This window comes from Rattus norvegicus, chromosome 1, assembly GCF_021556685.1.
Source record: "Rattus norvegicus strain SHRSP/BbbUtx chromosome 1, alternate assembly SHRSP_T2T, whole genome shotgun sequence".
Classification (NCBI taxonomy): domain Eukaryota; kingdom Metazoa; phylum Chordata; class Mammalia; order Rodentia; family Muridae; genus Rattus; species Rattus norvegicus.
The window spans coordinates 14,666,201-14,681,936 of NC_141534.1; the positions used below are offsets into that span (position 1 = coordinate 14,666,201).

General features: G+C 46.1%; 1 protein-coding gene across 1 annotated transcript; it reads right to left on the bottom strand.

Moving 5' to 3' along the window:
* Positions 1-4,142: 4,142 nt before the first annotated feature.
* Smokl1 (sperm motility kinase like 1) lies at positions 4,143-9,783 on the bottom strand. The gene is made up of 3 exons (XM_087597302.1): positions 9,423-9,783; positions 6,858-8,408; positions 4,143-4,723 (listed from the first exon to the last, which is right to left on the bottom strand). Exon 2 carries the CDS (start codon positions 8,364-8,366, stop codon positions 6,882-6,884), a length of 1,485 nt encoding a protein of 494 aa, XP_087453428.1. The 5' UTR covers positions 8,367-8,408; positions 9,423-9,783; the 3' UTR covers positions 4,143-4,723; positions 6,858-6,881.
* Between the last annotated feature and the right edge of the window lie 5,953 nt (positions 9,784-15,736).

Here is a 15,736-nt window from a genome sequence, read left to right on the forward strand (position 1 = left end):
AGCTAGTTAGAGTCAGAGAGAACCGAGATTTTCACCACGTGGAGCTAGTTAGAGCCAGAGAGAACCGAGATTTTCACCACCAGGAGCTAGTTAGAGCCAGAGAGAACGGAGATTTTCACCACCAGGAGCTAGTTAGAGCCAGAGAGAACCGAGATTTTCACCACAAGGAGCTAGTTAGAGCCAGAGAGAACGGAGATTTCCACCACAAGGAGCTAGTTAGAGCCAGAGAGAACCGAGATTTTCACCACAAGGAGCTAGTTAGAGCCAGAGAGAACGGAGATTTTCACCACATGGAGCTAGTTAGAGCCAGAGAGAACCGAGATTTTCACCACAAGGAGCTAGTTAGAGCCAGAGAGAACGGAGATTTCCACCACATGGAGCTAGTTAGAGCCAGAGAGAACGGAGATTTTCACCACAAGGAGCTAGTTAGAGCCAGAGAGAACGGAGATTTTCACCACCAGGAGCTAGTTAGAGCCAGAGAGAACGGAGATTTTCATCACAAGGAGCTAGTTAGAGCCAGAGAGAACCGAGATTTGAGAACGGAGATTTTCACCTTTAAACTTTTTTTTTAAAAAAGTTTGTCATTTTCCATTATCTAATTTCCCCTCTTGCATACAAGTCTTTTGACGGTTTTGGTATTACTTGTACAGCGCCCAGTTAGGTTTGGTGACTTGTTTATGCTTCTCTATCCAGTATGCTCAAAATCATTCTCATCCACCCTTCCAACCCTTACTCCTATATGTTTTTCTATAGGAGGAGGTGCTGATACTAAAGTTTGGTTCCTTAATTGGCTCTTGAGTTGGCATTAAAGGAGGCTGGGAGCCACTTGGTGGATTTCCAGGTCCCAGGAGGAAAAGGAGACACAGGAAAAGAGAAGCAGCTCTTCAGCCAGGCTTGGGAAGGAAAGGCATGAAACAATCTTGTAAGTCTCGGAGAAGCTAGACCCAGCAGCCTCCGCCACCAGTGGATAAGCCGAGGAGGTCGGTGGAGGCTGGCTGATTCAGGCTAGCTGATAAGTTTGGGGCAGGAGATTCCATGCCCAGCAATTGTGCTAGCTTGCAAGTTCTTAAGTAATAAAGCTGTCTGAGTGATTTTCATCTGTGGAGCAAAGGTGGGTAGAGAAGCCTGGTTAGTGATGGCAGCTTGGTGAAGCTAAGCCGGGAGGAACAAAAGAGAAGCCGATAGTGAACCAGTGGAGTGTTAGCAACTCCAGGACAAACCGGGAGTGGGGCTGGTGGACCAGTGGAGTGTAGCAGCTCCAGGGCAAGCCGGGAGTGGGGCTGGTGGACCAGTGGAGTGTAGCAGCTCCAGGGCAAGCCGGGAGTGGGGCTGGTGGACCAGTGGAGTGTAGCAGCTCCAGGGCAAGCCGGGAGTGGGGCTGGTGGACCAGAGGAGTGTAGCAGCTCCAGGGCAAGCCGGGAGTGGGGCTGGTGGACCAGTAGAGTGTAGCAGCTCCAGGGCAAGCCGGGAGTGGGGCTGGTGGCAGCCGATCTCGGATCTAAGCCGGGAGGTTCAGAGCACAGGCCTAGGCCCCCCGGCAAAGGCAGGAATGTGTTTTTTAAAATTATATGCTATATTTCCCTCTGTCTCTCATCGTTTTCCCCTTTCTTTCTAATTCTTAGTACAACTTTATATAGCTTTCACAGTCTAAAATCAGAGGACTCTGGCTGTATCTCAGTTTGCCCTCTTGGCTGCTTTATCATTATTTTTTCTGAATAAAAACTATTGAATATTTCTTATCCCTGCCCTCCCTCCTCCCTCCCACTCCCAATCTTATTCACTAAAATCTAAGTATTCACCTTGGTCCATGAGACCTTGGAGAACAGGAATCTGGCAGCCCTTTGCATGAAAGTGTTACCCATCAAGTGCCCTTGACGATCTGGCTAGCTTGGGGTCTATTTGTCACCAGCTAGAACTATTTCTAGGGGGAGAGAATCTCGACTGAGAAAACGCTCCTGTAAGATTGGCCTGTGGGAAAACCTGTAATGCATCCTTTTGATTGATGATTGATTGAGGTAGGAAGGACCCAGATCATTATGGGTGGGGCTATCCCTGGCCAGGTAGTCCTGGTTGCTGTGAGAAAGCCATTGAGAGCAATCAGGTCCTTCCTCCAGGACTGCCCTGTTTGATGGATTATGATATGAAACATTTCTTCCCCAAGATGCTTTTGGTCCTGTGTTTGTCACAGCACTAGAAACCCTCAGGTAATGGTGGACTTAGCACTCCATGACTGAATGCCTTACTGCCTGCCTTTGCCTTTCCTCTGTTCTGAATCTGCACTGCCATCCTCTTGTCCTCACTCCTGGAGTTTAATGCTTCTTCCTCCAGGCTACTGTACCATGGAATTCAACTTATTTTACAGAGAATCATAGGGAAGAGTTCGTACCGAATCTCAGAGTAGCCTACGGACAGAGATATAAAATAATTCTAGAACTGTTAAGACTGTGGGCACTCTAGCAAAGATGGTTTAAGTGAGTTTTGCTTTGTGACATGGACAAGAGCTCATAGGCCAGAGACAGAATGTGACAATTTGTATGTTCAGTGCCCTCAGTTTCATGTGTCTAAAGCTTGGTCATTAACGTAGCAGTGTTCAAAGTTGAGGTCTTGTGTGACCAGATTATGAGTGCTCCCACCTCATGACTCAATGAATCCAGTTACAGGCTTGCAATGTCACGGGAAAAGGTCACTGATGTTAAGGCCAACCACACTTTGGTTGTTCGTTGCCATGAAGTAAGCAGTTATACCCCCCAACTTGTTCCCAGCATGAAGCTGTCACTTTTGATAAATGTGACAAGGCATTTGGATGAAGTTTTTACAGACTATACACCTGAACCAGAAGGGCCATCCTGTAACATGGGACAGCTACACTTCTATTGTATTTATCCTAGTCCCACGTGGGCTATCTAGATCATAAACTGGAATCCCTTGGACACTCCGGTTGTCTGAAAGTGCCATAGCTGTTGTTAAGCCTCAAAGAGACTGTCTTAGTCCAACTGTAAATCCAAAGAGGAGAGCATTTCAGCAGAGGAACAGTGAAATCATTGCAAGATGCAGGTGAAGAGAATTCAGCAACAGACTCCTTAGAAAAGGGGACCACACTAACGCCACTTGTGTCTCCACGGTGTTGTCTAAAGGACACCGGGCGCCCCAGCATATTTCTGCAGAAATAACTGTCTAACAATTCCCAAAGATCCCACTGCTTAATCTACAAATTGCTAACACGGTCCACCCATGTTTGAAGGCCACACTGGGCCTTATATTTCCCCTTTAAGGCAGCTTAGAGCCTGATGCCTCTCAAAGCACATTTAATGACCTGGCACAGTAAAAGGGACCTTAAAAACTCTTTGAAGTCGCTTGTCCTGAAGATTTTGGGTTAACTCACAGCATAATAACCCACTGCAAAAATAGTGACAGCCTAGCTTGATTCTGTCTAGGGAGGTGGGTGCTGAAGAATGTCCCTGAGGTCATAATTCACCAACATCACATTTATTAAAATTGTGTGAAAAGCACATATGAGACAGTCCACTGTGGTGCCCTCTTATTTCCCACCACTATACATCCCAGAGGAGGGTAGGATGAGAAATTCAAGAAAGAGCATGACCCAGGCAGGCATAACAGCTTCCCTCTCTAGAAATGTCTAATACCTACCCACAGAAGAGATGCTTGGAAAGGACAATGTCACTGACTGGAGGCCCAGATGACTAGCGTCTGCTCTCAGAGGTGTTCCTGCTGACTCCAGGTCTACACCCACTGGAGAACCAGATGGATGGAGTCCCTTTGGGCTTGTGGTCCCTTCTGGCTGGAATCAAAGCTCACTGAAGTCCCTCTATCTGGTATCCTCACTGACTGTAGGGACCATTCACTGGAGACCCCACAAACTAGGAACCATGCTGACTAGGATCCATGCTCACTGGAGTCACAAGAATCCTTGCTGAATGGAGCTGCCTGTGACTGGGCTTCCTACTGACTGCTATCCCTAGTGGATGGGACAGCAACTGGGATTCCCACTGACTGGAATCTTTGTTGACTAGAGTCTGTGCTGACTGAGATGTAACTGGTTGGACTCTCTGTTGGCTGTGAGACAGTTCTACTTCTCTTGGGCAGTTGACTTACCTCTAAGATTGGAGTAGACAGACAGTGAAGAGAGACAAAAGCAGGGAGTTTTATTTCCAACATGGGGACAATAATTCAGACAACTAAGTATATAAATAGAACCCCCCCCCAAAAAAAATAGAAATCCTAAGGCTCCCATTGGCAGTAGAATACTAATCAAGGAAGAGTGGGAGACATAACTATTAGTTCTAGGAGGGCTTCAACGCCAAGGAAGAATGGTCCCCCGTGAAGGGCATTCCCAGAAGCAGCAGGTCTGAGGGCAGAACTGTAGATAAGTCCCCTCCACAGAAGCCAGTCCCTCTGCTGCAGCTGCATGCTGAGTTGTAGTGGGAGGAGCAGGAATGCGTTCCCAGCCTGCACTGGAGCATCAAGTCTGGGGTGGTCCACTTCCGGAAGGTCTTGGGAGCAGCATTAGTCTCCCTCCTTTCTCTGACAAGCAGGCTTATGGGTCTGGCTCTGAAGTCTCCACTCTTCCTCTGATGTCAGGTAGTTTGGGAACTAGGTCAGAAGCAAGAAGTAATGAGGGGGAGACTGGGAAAATGTAGACATATCTGCTGATTGGCGGGACTTCTGCATGCACTGGGGTGAGGAGAGGCCAATCAGGAAAGAGCTGTAAAAACCAAAGAAGAGGAAGTCAAAGGCATGGCAAGAGCATGTGGGGAGGTTTCCAGCAGGTCACTGCTCTGCTGCTTCTGTGCCTTTCTTCTATGTGGAAGAGGAAGCTGGGAGGGAGGGGTAGGGGTCTGTACAGAGACTACAGCTGAGGATTTGTCTGCATCCTGGTCTGGCAACCTGGTTTGTTCCTCTTGTTGCTGCTGTTTATCTCCACCTGCTGTTAGCTTCCTGGTCCTCATCAACCAGAATTTCCTGACTTTCAGATGACAGGAATACTCCAGAGGGGTGGGGGTGGGGGACCCTCCAATATGTTTTAACTCCTTCCTAGCCAAAGGAGCCTTCTAGGCCAGGAAAGGGGAGACCGTAACAGGCAAAGTTTCCCACGCTTTTCTTTCTGCACCTCTGTGTCCACATAAGGAATGGCAACACGATGACTATAGGGTCGTGGAGCTCCGTGTCTTGTGGCTGCCACTGTAAACACGAGGAGGCACAAGACCGGGAGACTTAGTGAATATGGTCACACAGATTGTTCTGCAGTGATCTCCAGGCTGGTTCCTCTGAAACTTGGCTCTCTGTCACCTCCTCCCACAGCTGTCCTTGTTCCCACCACTATCCCCATCTTCATCATCCCGGGACCTCACCTTCATCATCCCTACCTTGCTCCCTTCTCACTCTGTGGTGAACACTGTTCTACTTTCTAATTTGAATTCAACCTTGCAGATTTCCCAGAAGGAAGATGGTTTCCTAAAGTCTGGGTAATGATCTGCGGTCGTCGTGCTTTCAGTTGTGAGTGAGAGTTTTGGATCTACTAAGAAAGACTGGCAGAAAACAAGGAACAGACAGGAAACATCTTAAATTGGGGGTTTACAAACACCTCCCTCAGATGACTGGGGTAGCCTAATTGAGAGAATAATCAAATGTAACAGCATCGGATCAGGCACCACACAAACATGAAGCTAAAGCCCTGTGGGGAACAACCTCTCAGGCAGCCACATTGGGATCCAATCCACCTCTCACTTGAATGAGCTTCACTGGCGGAAAAATCTGGCTTCCGGTTCCCACCATATAAATATTTATATCATGGGAATAACAGTAGTCCAATCTGTGGGAGGTGGAAATGGACCTAGCTGTGTTCAGAGATGATAATTTTACTCCTGGGTTGTTTTGTTCTTATTTCCTCCCTGTCCTAGGAATTAAAGGACCAGCCCAGCCTCAGATACAGAGTCTCATAAGACAGTGTGAAACCAATGTGCTTGGTTCTGAAGTTTAGAACTACACTTCAGGGGTGTGCTGGTTAGATTTTTGCTAGAATGATGTGAGCTAGGATGATCTGAAACAGGGAAACTGCTGAGAAAATTTCCTTCATAAGATTGCCTGTGGGCAAGTTTGTGGGCCGCTTTGTTGACTAATGATTGAATTGGAGTGCCCAGGCACTTTATACAGCATCACCACTGTATTTTGCACTGTATTTTATTTGGTAATCTCTGGGTACTGATCAGTGCTGGGTGGGGGATCAATCAGCTCTGATTAACAAGAAAGCAGAAAGTTAAAGGGAAACCTTGAGTCAGGACAATTGATGCAGCTCAGCTTTGGCTGAGACATTTGCCATGATTAAGACAGAGGCATCACAGAGCTAAAATCGTCTCCAAAGCAGTATACAGTCTTGGCATCTCCAGTGCGCTCAGGTCTGCACTGCAAGGAGACTAAACCTTCAACAATGGGCTCTCCCAGCCTCTCAGAGCACCAGGCTGTGGCTATTCTCTACATCCCCTTTGACCCTTCAGCTTTCAGGCAGCCCACACCAGAACTACCTGGGAAATTCTTACACATCAAGTTTGGCTCCCAGCATGAGAAGCAGTCTTTGCCGCCACTAAATCAGAGCTTCTCTGAGCTATATCAAGGGGAAAAAAAACTGATTTACACTGGTGGATTTGGGGTTTGATTTGATTTGGTTTGATTGGGCCTGTGTCCTGGTCCCACCCTCTTGGAGTTAGAAAGTATTGTACTTGTGTTTAATTGTAGGGGCACCCACATCCCACACTATGTAGATATAACTAAATCTAGCTAATTGAACTACAAGAACCTAATCACGACCTGTCTATATACAAGACATTAGTGAAAACATGTACCTGAGCCATGCCTTGTACTTTCCGTTACCTGATGGTGTCCCCTCGCTTTTGGGGGCACACCTTTCTCGGACATATTTTGTGGGGTGACAGGCAGCAGCACAATGTTCGGACGCATGCTCTGATTCTCTTCTTCCATTTTGCCCAGCCCCTGGGCTGCAAAGACCTGCTTCTTTCTGAGTCACTTAAAGTCTGGGAGCTAGCGGAAAAGCTGATGGTGTCTACATTCATCCCAGTGTTTCTCCGTAAAATACAAGGGTCGGTCACGCAGCGCTTGTAACCTCTGCCCATAACGGGTGTCTTCTTCGGTTGAACAGGGGCATTTGTCCCCCCACTTTGTCTCAGACGTTGTTGTTCAGAGGATGCGACTACTATCTTGAGGGAAGGTTCACTGGCCCTTCTCCTGGGAGGCAGAGGGAAAGTGTCGGGGTCTGCTGCCGAAGGGAAAGGTGCCACCCCTGGATTCAGTAACTTGGTTTGTACATAATTGCCACCATTCTGACATGCCTGAACTCTCAGTAAGAGGTATGTAGCCATGGTTTCATCGAACTTTTTGTGTTTTAATGATTCTTTAATGTCCTGCACATGAAATCCAATATTTTCCATGGCTACCATTATGTCACGGTTTGGGAAACTGGTGTCTCTGTTGGAATGAAATGTAAGAGTCTTTCCCCATTCCTGAAGCCAGGGGTGACTTGAGAGGTCTTGAGCAGTTGGTCTTTGCCTTGCATTTACTGTCAACAACAGGCTAATCATGCTCCTTAAGTCCTTAGAGAGATTATAAGGGATGTCATACCTTCCTTGCAAAACATTTTTACTAAGTTCAGACAGGGTGGTCCCTGAAAACGGAGCAAACCCTGTTACCATAAAATACAGAAGAACCCCCAAGGCCCAAATGTCCACTTTTGGGCCATCGTAAGGGAGGCCCAGGAAGAGTTCCGGTGGAATGAACTGGAAGGCTCCACACAGCCTTTTCAGTTTTTGCCCAGGCAGGAATTTGGCACCTAGCCCAAAGTCAATAATCTTGACATTTCCATGCTCATCCACTATGATGTTGTCAGGCTTTAGATCTCTGTGAATGATGCCTTTACCATGACAGTAGCCTAGGGCACTGAGCAACTGAACAAATATACCTCTAGCTTCATCTTCCTTCAGGCGTCCAGCCTTCTGGACCCGATTAAGTAGCGAGTCTCCCTGGGCCACTTCCATAATTATGTAAATGTTCTGTTCTGTTTCCATCACTTGCAGAAGGGAAACTATATTATTGTGGTTGAGAATCTTCATGATTTCGACTTCCGACATCGTTGATGCCCAGTGCCTCTCGTGTTTCACGAGAGCTTTTACAGCAACTGGGGTACCTGTGAGGCGGTGAGACGATAGCCTCACTTCTGTAGTGCCACCCTGGCCCAAGGGCTTCAGGATAGTGTACTGCCTGGTGAACACCTCCTCACTGAACAAACCCAGTGACCTAGTGCTGGGCTCTGATGACTCATCCTCACTTTCAGAGTTCATGGTTGGTAACGAAGCGATGCAAGTGCCAAAGGAAAGGAGGTGCTGGGGGGAAAGGAAAGGAGATTCAAAGAAAGTTACAGAGACATGAGGAAGTAACGAAATCAGGGGGCTCAAGAGTATAAACAAAGGACAAAGTGAAAAGTACTAAGATAGGAGGCTTTAACCTAGACCACACACAGACAGACCCAACTTTGATCCCCAAACCCAGACCTAGCTCAAGAGCTAGTGAGATAGAAAGACCACAGCTTGGTGACGGTCCGGATGCTATTGGATAAAACTGAGAAGACAACTAGGGAATAGGAAAGGAAAGGAACAGAAGAAGAAAGAAATGACTGAGAAAAACATGCTAAATAACACATTTAAAACCAACACCCTGAACCAGACCAACTAATTAAAATATCAAAGAAATCAAAGCAAAACCAGGACCCCCTCAAGAAATCAAAACAAAGACAGAAGCACATAAAACTCATTAATTAAAGTGAAGCAGAGGGGCAAAAGGAAAAAGCAAACCAGAGAAATAAAAAGAACTAGAAACCAGAACTAGCTACATTTAATTAGGCATAAACTCTAGAGGTCAATAACACTGCCAGGACTCAATATTATTTTTTTTTTTTTGGTAAAGGAAAATATTAAGTAAACCTAAAATGATAAAAAAAAACAATTAAAAAATTTTTAAATTTAAAATGTGAAACAAAAATACAAGTCAGAGAAAACACATTAAACACCCAAGAAAAATAAAAGCGGAAGAAAAATAAGAATAGAAATAGAAAAACAAATAAGTAATCTAAAAATAGCAAGCCAAGTGTCCTGAGTTAGAAAGATGTCTGACTCGGTGTAGAACCTGCTTTGCAAGCCTGAGGTTCTGAGGTCAATGCCAAGTACCACTGCCCACCACAAAAAGTAAAACCAGAGCCCGCCCAAACAAAACAGGCCTAATGTCACTAGTTTTAATCTCAACACACAGGCAGATTCCAGAGGCTCCTTGGCTAAGCCTAGCCTATGTGGCAAAAACAGGCCAGTGAATGACTGCTTCAGAAATTAAGGTTATCAACATACCTTTAGTACAGCACTGACGGTTTCCCTCTGGCCTTTCCCAGTAGCTGTCTATAAGTTTGTAGATGAATTCACACAGATACACAAGCGGGTATACACACACACAGCACACCAGCACACACAACTACACCTACACACAGTCTTACCCTCACACCCACACAGCTCTCTCTCTCTCTCTCTCTCTCTCTGTCTCTCTCTCTGTCTCTCTCACTCTCTCTCTCTCTTTCTCTCTCTCTCTCTCTCTCTCTCTCTCTCTCTCTCTCTCCACACACACACAAATCAATCAGAAACTCAAAACGTCACACAATCTCACTAGACAAGTAAATCGCACAGGTAAATCTCCACACCACTTCTCTATACCCGCAGAGATCCAGGGCAGGCCTCACCCCTTATATCTGCTGGCTAGACTCTCACAATGGATACTCATGAGGTCACAGTAGGACTTGAACGGATCATAGGTGTGCAAACTCCCAGGAACTGAAAGGCCTTCGAAGCTTCTGATTCAGGCGGGCTCTGCAGAGCAACATTTAGGCTTTTAGAAAGTAAAGTGGAACACAGTGTGTCCACAGTACCGTCCACATATACAGCTAGCTTGCTGAACTGCTAAAAACCCCACCACCCCTACTCTTAAAGGGCACATACAGACTCCTAGCAGTGTAGAGGAGCCAGGCATTAATTGATCGGTGTCCTAGTGTCGTTCCTTTGCTGAATAAAATACCCAGACAAAGTTGGGGGGTGAATACCCAGGGGGTTCCGCCTTCTCAGAGGATTTGGGAATGAGGGATGGGGGAAGGATTGTGGGAGAGGTGACTGAGAATGGGGGCAGTGAGTGGAGGGTAAAGTGAATGGGGGCAGTGAGTGGAGGGTAAAGTGAAAGAGAGAGAGAGGAAGAAGAAAGGGAGAGAAAAGGAAGAAGAAAGGGAGAGAAAAGAAAGAAGAAAGGAAGGGAGAGAGAGAAAGAAGAAAGGAAGGAAGAGAGAGAAAAAGGAAAGGAAGGAGGGAAGGAAGGAAGAAGCTGGAAGGAAACCAGCAAGTAGTTTTCCTCCATGGTTCCTGCCGCTTTCTGAATTCCTGCTCCCATTTAAGTCAAATAAATAGTACACCCTCCCCAATACCCTGACAAAAAAGCAACGAGGGGGGATAAGTAAGGTCTTTGAGCCTACAATTTTAGGTTAGTCCACCACTGTGGGAAAGTCAAGTGGGGAACCTCAATATCATTGCATACACAGCAGAGAGTAGAGGAAAGTGAATGGGTACGTCTTGGCTTGGTTGCTTCCATAGTACTGATAGCTGCTCTCTCTCTCTCTCTCTCTCTCTCTCTCTCTCTCTCTCTCTCTCTCTCTCTCTCTCTCTCTGTGTGTGTGTGTGTGTGTGTGTGTGTGTGTGTGTGTGTACATGCCTGTGTGTGTGTCTAGTGGCGAGTGTTGGGCTGTTCACTAAGTCTGATGTGTAGTGGTCAGTCTGGGGTGAGCAGCAAGACTTGTCTCATGGTAGTTGTAAAACCGTTGTACCCCTTGGGCTGACGCTTAGCCATGGATGTGGCGCATTGTGGTTTGATGATGGGGTGTTGCGAGGTCTTCTCTAGGACGAATGAAGGGGCACGGCATCAGATACGTAGCGGTACATGTGGGACAGATTTTCAGGACTACAGTGAAATTGTACACTGTACAGTGAGATTGACACCTACAAGTTTTTCTGTGCAAATAGGGATGCTCATTATGTAAAACTCTAGGCTGGAAAATGGGCTGGGGTTTGGGTGCAGTCTTACAGGGCCTGATACCTAGTCAAGTTTGAAGTAATGTATGTGACCGGTGAGCAGTCACGAATGCTAGAGCACTGTATGAGGGACATGGATGGTGTGGCAGGGGTGACTCTACCGAGACCTGAGATTAAGCTGTGTGTGTGAGGTTAGGGCAGGAACCGTAGGAATAAAACATTAGTGATGTTTGTGGCAAGCATCAGGGCTGTGCCAGCAGGGCATGATGTGAAAAGTGTATTTGGAGTTGTGGGGGTCAAGCGGTCCAGTGGTCAGTATCGTAGCATACACATTGATTCACAGCAGTAAGTGTATCGCTTGGGTCTATGTCTAGCAGGGTGTGAATAATACCAGTGTTGTGGGGACAGTGGAGGTTGGATGTACACAGCATTGCTGGGTACCTAGCACAAAGTGTGGCCTGGGTGAGCACCAAGACCTGACTTGTGATAGTGTATGTGGAGCTGCAGAGGTTGTCCTGATACCGAGTGGGCTTTGGCTGTGGAGAAAGCTGGCCAGCTCATTTAGCACGTCTGTGCAGTATCTGATATCTAGCAGTGTGTGGGAAGTGGTGGTGGATCAGAGAGAGAGAGAGAGAGAGAGAGAGAGAGAGAGAGAGAGAGAGAGAGAGAGAGAGAGAGAGAGAGAGGATGTGGATCAGGGTATGTTAGGTGTCATTGGGTGGGGTAATGTATTTTATGGCCGAACACGTGGCACTTAGTATGGGGTAGAGAACAGAGGCTAACAGGTACCTGATACATAGTACTTTTTGTGCTCCTACGATGTGTGTGTGTGTGTGTGTGTGTGTGTGTGTGTGTGTGTGTGTGTGTGTTTAGTAGGACAGTAACATGGGCTTGATAAAAATCAGAGGCATGTTATATGACAGTCTTTTGTGCATTGTCTTGCAGGGACCTATACCTAATACTTACTGTGGGATCTAATAGCAGTATCTAGCTGAGGTTGAAAGGCAGAAATGTATGTTTCATAAGCCTCATGAGTATTACATCTTCGGCCCCACCTGCTTCCTAGCAGTGCCTGTGATATGGCGGGTGGTGGTATGGTATCCAGAAGGGCCTTGTGTACAGAAGTTGATATGGGGTGTGTGAGATAGCACCAAGCACAGCAGGGAAACCATCAGGGTATGTAAGATGACCATAGGAGAGACCATGTCTAGCACATGTAGATCTTCAGACATCCTCCCAACATCCTCCTCTACAGCCAGCACATACAGTATTTAGTGGACCATGTCAAATGAACTGCACCTAGAGACTTAGAGACTTACAGCTATAAATGAAGCGGGAACTTAGGGTTTCTTTGGAAAGTCAGTTGTGTTGGGTGGTGTTTTGCTGGGGAAGACGTGTGAAGGCGTGTTTTTTCAGACACAGGTGAAAGGATGTTTTGCTAAAGCCAGCGTGTGAAAGGATCCATGATAAAGGATTCTTCGCTAACGGCATGCATGTATTGGTTTGCCTTACACTGTATGGCTGAGCTCCATTTGCCAAGACTCCGGAGAGAGAAATGCACCAAAAGACTTCTTGTGGTGTCCTGGCGGCTTCTTGCTACGTCCTCAGACTTGGGCCAATTGACAGAGTGATGTCAGCTGATACAGACTTACAGGAAGTTTTGCTAAGACAGATTCAATGTGCTGAGGCAAGACCCGTGCTGAGGCAAGACCCGTGGAGGACATCTGATGTCGGGAGGGGACATAAATAGGACCGAACAGACAGTAACAGTGTCTTTGCAATGCTTTTCGGTCTCGAGTCTTCGCTGATTCCCATTCATTGAGAGAGGCACAGCAGAGAACTGCTGGCATCCCTGGTAGTCTTGGTTGCTCTGCTACTTGTGATGATTCAGCTGAGACCTGGTTGTTTCTGCTAGGTCAGGCCACCGCTACTGATTTGTCTTTGCTCTCCCACACTACTGGACTGGACTGCTGGGATACTCACGAGTGCTTGCGAGTAGATCAAGCTGCTGCTGCTGACTACTGCGAAGCGAGCTGTTGATTTCCCGACAGTGAAGATGGGATTTGCTCCAAAGAACAATTTCTAAACAGGTCCATTTCTCCTATATTCTAATAACCTTTCTTTTCTACTACCATTGGTGAGTGGTGGGCTAGAAGGGAGGTTAAAGCATTTCAGAATTCATATTAAAATTAGGGCGGAGAAAAAATTAAGCTTACGTGTAAATCCTTGCTGCTCCCCCATCACTCCATATATAATACTGGATGTCACTGGTGGAACCTGACACAGCAGTGTGTGTAGGGTTACGGGTGGGATATTTAGGCCAGATGTAGGGGAGTGGTAGGGTACGAGATAGGATTATTTAGTCAAAAAGTGTCAGTAGAATGGGTATATGAAGGATATTAAATTTTCTAAGGTCTAAGATGAACAATTACAAAACCATCAGGCTTTATTTAATAACCTTATTTTAACATATCTGTCTACTTAAACATGGCATACTAGTTAGCAATATCAGACTGGTATAAGTAATCCCCTGACCTTCCACATGTGGTGTACTATACCGCTCTCTTTAACTACTCTGTCTTCATCAACCATTCTTATTTGCTTGTCATTGGTGGGTCAATGTGAATGTATTCTCCTCATCCAAAAGGCCAGTAATGCCCATGGTTTTGAATCTAGGAGGAGTCAGCTGTACTGGTTTTCAAACATCATTATTCATTAATCACGTCTTTATAGTCTCTAGTTACCTACAGCTTACCCTGTTGGATGGACGTTTCCCAGTATGCAATGAGAATCCAGTGCCCTGGTTTCAGAATGGAACTTTCCCTAGTGTGGTGTGCTCCATGATTCTAAAGAACTCTGTCTATGAGTGGATGACCAGAGGTATTGGCCAACTCGTTCTGGGCAACCACCTTGTGTGGATGGAGATCACTTTCTAGGATCTGTGCATTGGCTTGTTGTAATGTCTCCAGAAGGCAAGGCTCCGACCGTTAGCGGTCGGTCATAGCCCTGCACAGTGTAGTCCTCTGTGGAATTTAGAAAAGAGTACAGCTATGATAAAGACATCCTTTTATGTTTGGACTCTGTGTTAACCCTCCATATATGTTACTGACTGGAAGAACATCTATTCAAGAGAGCGGGGCACACTTCAAAATTACCCATTTCAAGCAAGTCGTCAAGCCGTCATCTGATCACAAGAGCTTTCCTGGCCTTGTTCCTATGTTTCTGGATGGTATGTGCTACGGCGACATGGGTCAATAGGTTCCCCCTTGAACTTCATCAAGCTCTTATTAGAAGGTGGGGATTTTATAGGTCAGATTTTAACTAGCATTTATTACGGTCCTCACTGCTACAACATCTGCTTCTACAATGGAAGTTACTCAACAAGTACACATTGCCCATTTTGTTAGTCAGTTTGCTTATAAAACTCTGTAGCTTTGGTCACTCAAAATGGATAGATAAAAAGCTAAAAGGTAAGTTAAGTGCTTTAGAAGTTGTGATGCTCAATGGGATATTACTCAGCTATCAAAAACAACGACTTTATGAAATCCGTAGGCAAATGGATGGAACTGGAAAATATCGTCCTGAGTGAGGTAACCCAATCACAGAAAGACACACATGGTATGCACTCATTGATAAGTGGATATTAGCCCAAATGCTTGAATTACCCTAGATGCCTAGAACAAATGAAACTCAAGACGGATGATCAAAATGTGAATGCTTCACTCCTTCTTTAAAAGGGGAACAAGAATACCCTTGGCAGGGAAGAGAGAGGCAAAGATTAAAACAGAGACTGAAGGAACACCCATTCAGAGCCTGCCCCACATGTGGCCCATGCATATACAGCCACCCAATTAGATAAGATGGATGAAGCAAAGAAGTGCAGGCCGACAGGAGCCGGATGTAGATCTCTCCTGAGAGACACAGCCAGAATACAGCAAATACAGAGGCGAATGCCATCATTAAACCACTGAACTGAGAACGGGACCCCTGTTGAAGGTATCAGAGAAAGAACTGGAAGAGCTTGAAGGGGCTGGAGACCCCATATGAACAACAATGCCAACCAACCAGAGCTTCCAGGGACTAAGCCACTACCTAAAGACTATACATGGACTGACCCTGGACTCCAACCTCATAGGTAGCAATGAATAGCCTAGTAAGAGCACCAGTGGAAGGGGAAGCCCTGGGTCCTGCCAAAACTGAACCCCCAGTGAATGTGATTGTTGGGGGGAGGGTGGTAATGGGGGGAGGATGGGGAGGGGAACACCCATAGAGAAGGGGAGGGGGAGGTGTTAGGGGGATGTTGGTCCAGAAACCAGGAAAGGGAATAACAATCGAAATGTAAATAAGAAATACTCAAGTTAATAAAGATGGGGGGAAAAAAAGAAAAAAAAAAGTTGTGATGCTGTCCCTAGGAGATATCAATGTAAGCAATCACCAGTGAACTTTGCAGTATCATGCTGGCGTTAGATATGAAAATTAGATAAAGTTAAAAATGACTTACAATGGCATCACGAGAATGTTAGTTTAGATTTATTATACACGCTTTGAGGATTTAACCCTTTACCATCCTCCAGCATTCATTCATTATTAGTCACCTTAGT